The following is a 7500-nucleotide window of genomic DNA, read 5'->3' on the forward strand; positions in this document are numbered from 1 at the left end:
ATTCTTTCCTCTTCCTTCTGCCTGTGGGTCACTTTACACTCCCTCTTCTGTCTTTCTTTCCTTCATTCTTTCCTCTTCCTTCTGCCTGTGGGTCACTTTACACTCCCTCTTCTGTCTTTCTTTCCTTCATTCTTTCCTCGTCCTTCTGCCTGTGGGTCACTTTACACTCCCTCTTCTGTCTTTCTTTCCTTCATTCTTTCCTCTTCCTTCTGCCTGTGGGTCACTTTACACTCCCTCTTCTGTCTTTCTTTCCTTCATTCTTTCCTCTTCCTTCTGCCTGTGGGTCACTTTACACTCCCTCTTCTGTCTTTCTTTCCTTCATTCTTTCCTCTTCCTTCTGCCTGTGGGTCACTTTACACTCCCTCTTCTGTCTTTCTTTCCTTCATTCTTTCCTCTTCCTTCTGCCTGTGGGTCACTTTACACTCCCTCTTCTGTCTTTCTTTCCTTCATTCTTCCTCTTCCTTCTGCCTGTGGGTCACTTTACACTCCCTCTTCTGTCTTTCTTTCCTTCATTCTTTCCTCTTCCTTCTGCCTGTGGGTCACTTTACACTCCCTCTTCTGTCTTTCTTTCCTTCATTCTTTCCTCGTCCTTCTGCCTGTGGGTCACTTTACACTCCCTCTTCTGTCTTTCTTTCCTTCATTCTTTCCTCGTCCTTCTGCCTGTGGGTCACTTTACACTCCCTCTTCTGTCTTTCTTTCCTTCATTCTTTCCTCTTCCTTCTGCCTGTGGGTCACTTTACACTCCCTCTTCTGTCTTTCTTTCCTTCATTCTTTCCTCTTCCTTCTGCCTGTGGGTCACTTTACACTCCCTCTTATGTCTTTCTTTCCTTCATTCTTTCCTCGTCCTTCTGCCTGTGGGTCACTTTACACTCCCTCTTCTGTCTTTCTTTCCTTCATTCTTTCCTCGTCCTTCTGCCTGTGGGTCACTTTACACTCCCTCTTCTGTCTTTCTTTCCTTCATTCTTTCCTCTTCCTTCTGCCTGTGGGTAACTTTACACTCCCTCTTCTGTCTTTCTTTCCTTCATTCTTTCCTCTTCCTTCTGCCTGTGGGTAACTTTACACTCCCTCTTCTGTCTTTCTTTCCTTCATTCTTTCCTCTTCCTTCTGCCTGTGGGTAACTTTACACTCCCTCTTCTGTCTTTCTTTCCTTCATTCTTTCCTCTTCCTTCTGCCTGTGGGTCACTTTACACTCCCTCTTCTGTCTTTCTTTCCTTCATTCTTTCCTCTTCCTTCTGCCTGTGGGTAACTTTACACTCCCTCTTCTGTCTTTCTTTCCTTCATTCTTTCCTCTTCCTTCTGCCTGTGGGTGACTTTACACTCCCTCTTCTGTCTTTCTTTCCTTCATTCTTTCCTCTTCCTTCTGCCTGTGGGTAACTTTACACTCCCTCTTCTGTCTTTCTTTCCTTCATTCTTTCCTCTTCCTTCTGCCTGTGGGTAACTTTACACTCCCTCTTCTGTCTTTCTTTCCTTCATTCTTTCCTCTTCCTTCTGCCTGTGGATAACTTTACACTCCCTCTTCTGTCTTTCTTTCCTTCATTCTTTCCTCTTCCTTCTGCCTGTGGGTGACTTTACACTCCCTCTTCTGTCTTTCTTTCCTTCATTCTTTCCTCTTCCTTCTGCCTGTGGGTGACTTTACACTCCTCTTCTGTCTTTCTTTCCTTCATTCTTTCCTCTTCCTTCTGCCTGTGGGTAACTTTACACTCCCTCTTCTGTCTTACGTTCATTCTTTCCTCTTCCTTCTGCCTGTGGGTAACTTTACACTCCCTCTTCTGTCTTTCTTTCCTTCATTCTTTCCTCTTCCTTCTGCCTGTGGGTGACTTTACACTCCCTCTTCTGTCTTTCTTTCCTTCATTCTTTCCTCTTCCTTCTGCCTGTGGGTCACTTTACACTCCCTCTTCTGTCTTTCTTTCCTTCATTCTTTCCTCTTCCTTCTGCCTGTGGGTGACTTTACACTCCCTCTTCTGTCTTTCTTTCCTTCATTCTTTCCTCTTCCTTCTGCCTGTGGGTGACTTTACACTCCCTCTTCTGTCTTTCTTTCCTTCATTCTTTCCTCTTCCTTCTGCCTGTGGGTGACTTTACACTCCCTCTTCTGTCTTTCTTTCCTTCATTCTTTCCTCTTCCTTCTGCCTGTGGGTGACTTTACACTCCCTCTTCTGTCTTTCTTTCCTTCATTCTTTCCTCTTCCTTCTGCCTGTGGGTGACTTTACACTCCCTCTTCTGTCTTTCTTTCCTTCATTCTTTCCTCGTCCTTCTGCCTGTGGGTGACTTTACACTCCCTCTTCTGTCTTTCTTTCCTTCATTCTTTCCTCTTCCTTCTGCCTGTGGGTGACTTTACACTCCCTCTTCTGTCTTTCTTCCTTCATTCTTTCCTCTTCCTTCTGCCTGTGGGTGACTTTACACTCCCTCTTCTGTCTTTTCTTTCCTTCATTCTTTCCTCTTCCTTCTGCCTGTGGGTGACTTTACACTCCCTCTTCTGTCTTTCTTTCCTTCATTCTTTCCTCTTCTTTCTGCCTGTGGGTGACTTTACACTCCCTCTTCTGTCTTTCTTTCCTTCATTCTTTCCTCTTCCTTCTGCCTGTGGGTGACTTTACACTCCCTCTTCTGTTTTTCTTTCCTTCATTCTTTCCTCTTCCTTCTGCCTGTGGGTGACTTTACACTCCCTCTTCTGTCTTTCTTTCCTTCATTCTTTCCTCTTCCTTCTGCCTGTGGGTGACTTTACACTTCCTCTTCTGTCTTTCTTTCCTTCATTCTTTCCTCTTCCTTCTGCCTGTGGGTGACCTTACACTCCCTCTTCTGTCTTTCTTTCCTTCATTCTTTCCTCTTCCTTCTGCCTGTGGGTGACTTTACACTCCCTCTTCTGTCTTTCTTTCCTTCATTCTTTCCTCTTCCTTCTGCCTGTGGGTGACTTTACACTCCCTCTTCTGTCTTTCTTTCCTTCATTCTTTCCTCTTCCTTCTGCCTGTGGGTGACTTTACACTCCCTCTTCTGTCTTTCTTTCCTTCATTCTTTCCTCTTCCTTCTGCCTGTGGGTGATTTTACACTCCCTCTTCTGTCTTTCTTTCCTTCATTCTTTCCTCTTCCTTCTGCCTGTGGGTGACTTTACACTCCCTCTTCTGTCTTTCTTTCCTTCATTCTTTCCTCTTCCTTCTGCCTGTGGGTAACTTTACACTCCCTCTTCTGTCTTTCTTTCCTTCATTCTTTCCTCTTCCTTCTGCCTGTGGGTGACTTTACACTCCCTCTTCTGTCTTTCTTTCCTTCATTCTTTCCTCTTCCTTCTGCCTGTGGGTAACTTTACACTCCCTCTTCTGTCTTTCTTTCCTTCATTCTTTCCTCTTCCTTCTGCCTGTGGGTGACTTTACACTCCCTCTCCTGTCTTTCTTTCCTTCATTCTTTCCTCTTCCTTCTGCCTGTGGGTGACTTTACACTCCCTCTTCTGTCTTTCTTTCCTTCATTCTTTCCTCTTCCTTCTGCCTGTGGGTGACTTTACACTCCCTCTTCTGTCTTTCTTTCCTTCATTCTTTCCTCTTCCTTCTGCCTACGGGTGACTTTACACTCCCTCTTCTGTCTTTCCTTCATTCTTTCCTCTTCCTTCTGCCTGTGGGTGACTTTACACTGAGTGACAAGCCAAATTGTTTCCTGTACACCAGGAAACCATTTACTACGTTGGGTGGTAACCATATAACCAAATTTTGGCGCCTGGTGGTTTAGTGGGTAATTAAGGCGCTCTAATCGGATTGAGCCGGTGAAGGTTTATATCCAAGGGATGGTTGGGGTTTATTGCTCATGTAATGCCACTCAGGGATGAGTGAGGCTGGTCACTCATCTTAAATGTCAGGACCAACTTGCCTAGCCCCGGACTCCTACGCTCCTCATGGGGCAACACAGGATTGGATGATGGATGGATGGATGGATTATTATTATTATTATTATTATTATTATTATTATTAATCATCATCATCATCATCATCATCATCATCATCATCACCACCCCAACCATCATCGTCACAGTCACACCCTCATCTTTCCAGCCGGTTGCTCCACATCTGAAGACATAGCCACAGTCTGCTCCGGGCTTTACGATGGGTGGCACTACATCGTACGAAGGGATGGTACCGCTGTCTGTCCGTTCGTGGGGCAGCACAACTTCACGTATCAGGAAAGGCATGGCGGGTGTTCTGAACTGCCGTCTAGCCTGTTAAGCACGGAGAATGATACGGAATTGGTCTTTGTCTATAATCCATGCATTGATAGCATTGATGGTAGTGTGGAGCCATACAGTGAGTAGCCTTGTCTTATTATTATTATTATTATTATTATTATTATTATTATTGCGATGAACTACTACTAATACTACTATTACTGTTATTTTATTATTATTATTATTATTATTATTATTTTTATTATTATTATTATTATTTTTATTATATTTATTATTATTTTTACTACTACTACTACTACTACTACTATTACTATTATTATTATTATTATTATTATTATTATTAAGGATATTGCTGCTGGGTATTTATGTATCATGATATAGACAATAATGATGACCGTAATAATTATAATGATATAATCGTTATTTATTGTTACTATCATTATCATTATTATTCAACAGAATAAGAAAATGTTTTGGAAGGAGGTAAAAAGGGTGCGAAAGGGAGAGTCTGGGAAGGAAGAACGAGTAAAAGCAGAGGATGGAAGGATGTTAATTGAGATGGATGCAGTAAGGAAGAGATGGGCAGAGTATTTTGAAAGATTGTTAAATGTAGAGGAGGAAAGGGTGGCTGAGATTGTGGCGGATGGATGGGTGCAAGGAATAAATGTGTTGGGAGAGTTGAATGATTCTTTGATCACGAAGGAGGAAGTGGAGAAGGCAGTAAAGGAGATGAAAACATGGAAAGCTGCAGGTATGGATGGGTGTGCTGTGGAATGCATGAAAGGTGGTGGAGTGACTATTGTTGACTGGTTAGTAAGATTGTTGAATGTGTGCTTTGTGAAAGGTATGGTGCCAGTTGACTGGGCAAGTGCTTGTGTGGTCCCGTTGTATAAAGGCAAGGGTGATAAGTATGAATGTACTAGCTTTAGGGGTATAAGTCTGTTGAGTGTTGTTGGTAAGGTGTATGGTAGAGTGTTAATTATGAGAGTTAGAGAGGGTACAAAGGGAGTGATTGGTGAAGAGCAGTGTGGCTTTAGGAGAGGGAGGGGATGCGTGGATCAGGTGTTTGCTGTGAGACAAGTGTGTGAAAAGTATTTAGCGAAAGGCAAGGATGTGTTTTGGGCATTCATGGATTTAGAGAAAGCATATGATAGAATTGATAGGGAGGCTTTGTGGACTGTTTTAAGATTGTATGGACTTGATGGTAGGTTACTAAAAGGAGTGAAAAGTTTTTATGTAAATAGTAGAGCGTGTGTAAGAGTGGGAAATGCTGTGAGTGACTGGTTTCCTGTGAGAGTGGGGCTGCGACAGGGATGTGTGATGTCGCCTTGGTTGTTTAATATTTACATGGATGGTGTTGTAAGGGAGGTCCGGAGGTGAATGCAAGAGTTTTAGGTGGAGGTCTGAGTCTGGTGAATGTTGATGGTAGAGAGTGGAATCTGAAGCAGCTGCTGTTTGCAGATGATACTGCACTGGTGGCTGATTCAGAGGAGAGATTGAGACAGTTGGTAGAGGAGTTTGGAAGGGTGTGTGGGAGGAAATTGAAAGTAAATGAGAAGAAGAGTAAAGTGATGAAGTGTACGAGGTTGATAGATGGTAGGGGGATGAATATAGTTTTGAACGGCGAGTTGCTTGAGGAGGTAGAGTGTTTCAAATATCTAGGGTCACATGTTGCTGTGGATGGAAGAATAGATGCAGAAGTGAAGTTTAGAATAAATGAAGTAGGAAAGGTGCTGGGAGGAATGAAAAGTGTTTAGATGTCGTTTGCTTAGAATGGATGTAAAGAGAAGGCTGTATGAGGGTGTTGTGGTACCGACTGCATTAGATGGGGCTGAAACATGGAATATGCGTGTAGAAGAGAGGAAAAGTTTGAATGTAATGGAGATGAGGTGTCTGAGGAGTATGTGTGGAGTGACGCGTATGGATCGAGTGCGAAATGATGAAGTGCGAAGGAGAACTGGAGTTGTTCGGGAGATGGCTGGTAGAGTTGAGCAGAGGGTGTTGCGATGGTTTGGGCATATGGAGAGAATGGATAATGAGCGATTGGTGAAAAAGATAACTAGATCTGATGTGAGAGGTGTAAGGCTGAGAGGAAGACCACGAATAGGATGGATGGACAGTGTGAAGAGAGCACTGGATGCGAGAGGGATGTCTGTTGAGCAAGGAAGAGTGACTGTGCGTGACAGAAATAAATGGAGAGAAATTGTGAATGAATAAGTGATGACGCAGCCCTGAGGGGATATTCTCCCGCATTTGGTCTGATCAGCTTGTCAGGTCAGGTGCAGGTAAGGGGATGGGTCTATTATGATGTGGCAGGGGTAAACCAGCACTGCTGTCGGACCCTGCTGCGGATGTCACTGGTTGCACTTCGCAGTTGACCCTTGTGCGGTGTGGTGCGGTGAGGATCTGTCCCTTCTCCCCTTTGGGGCTAAGATACAAATGAATGTGTTTGAATGGATGAGTAAATGGGGAGTGTGTCGTCCTGTCTCGGCTACCTCCCTTTCCTTGGGGGAAGCAGCCTAGGTATATAGATAGATAGATTATTATTATCATTATTATTTTTTTTACCCTATTATTATTATTATTATTATTATTATTATTATTATTACTCTGTTATTATTATTATTATTATTACTCTATTATTATTATTATTATTATTATTATTATTATTATTATTATTATCCTATTATTATTATTATTATTTTAATTATTATTATTATTACTACTACTGCTACTACTACTACTACTACTACTACTATTATTATGATTATTATGATGATGATGATGGTGATTATTATAGGTCGCCGTGTGAAATGCGTGGCCATGTGGACAGAATTCGGGATAAACTACTTGTTGGGAAGCGCTGAGAGTGGCCAGTACGCGTGCTACACCTACGTCCGCAGAGATGGGAACTACAGCATGATTCAAACGGGGAGTGAGAGATGCAGTTCATGGGAGGGCGACTGGACAAAAACATATACTGTGTTTGGTGAGAGAGAGAGAGAGAGAGAGAGAGAGAGAGAGAGAGAGAGAGAGAGAGAGAGAAGGCAAAAACACATAGCTGAGAGAGAGAGAGAGAGAGAGAGAGAGAGAGAGAGAGAGAGAGAGAGAGAGAAACTAACATAGTGCTTTATTAACTACAGTCTGCCTTGTTGAATGAGCCACACATTCATGATTCAAGCCCCTGGAATCATGTGGAGAATAAATCACCAGAAATCAGGCGTTAGGAATCCGAATTTTAACGTTCTTTTTTTGCAGACACGCACTTGAACCCCGAGAGGATGATTGAGCTGCAGAACCTAGCCTCAGAACCCCTCAGAAGTGGAGCCGGGGTGGTCAGG

The 7500-nt window shown here is 43.1% G+C and overlaps 1 protein-coding gene across 1 annotated transcript in view; it reads left to right on the forward strand.

The window, feature by feature from the left end:
* LOC145409816 (uncharacterized) overlaps positions 1–7500 on the forward strand; it is a 32958-nt gene that overhangs the window by 11445 nt on the left and 14013 nt on the right. Inside the window, exons 11-13 of the mRNA XM_080280123.1 lie at positions 4029–4277; positions 6960–7148; positions 7418–7500. The exon at positions 7418–7500 is cut by the window's right edge and continues 131 nt beyond it. Of these exons, the coding sequence (XP_080136249.1) occupies positions 4029–4277; positions 6960–7148; positions 7418–7500 (521 nt within the window). The remainder of the gene's footprint in view (positions 1–4028; positions 4278–6959; positions 7149–7417) is intronic.

This window comes from Coenobita brevimanus, chromosome 83 (genome assembly GCF_032717465.1).
Source record: "Coenobita brevimanus isolate Jiangsu-jjx chromosome 83, ASM3271746v2, whole genome shotgun sequence".
Taxonomy (NCBI): Eukaryota; Metazoa; Arthropoda; class Malacostraca; order Decapoda; family Coenobitidae; genus Coenobita; species Coenobita brevimanus.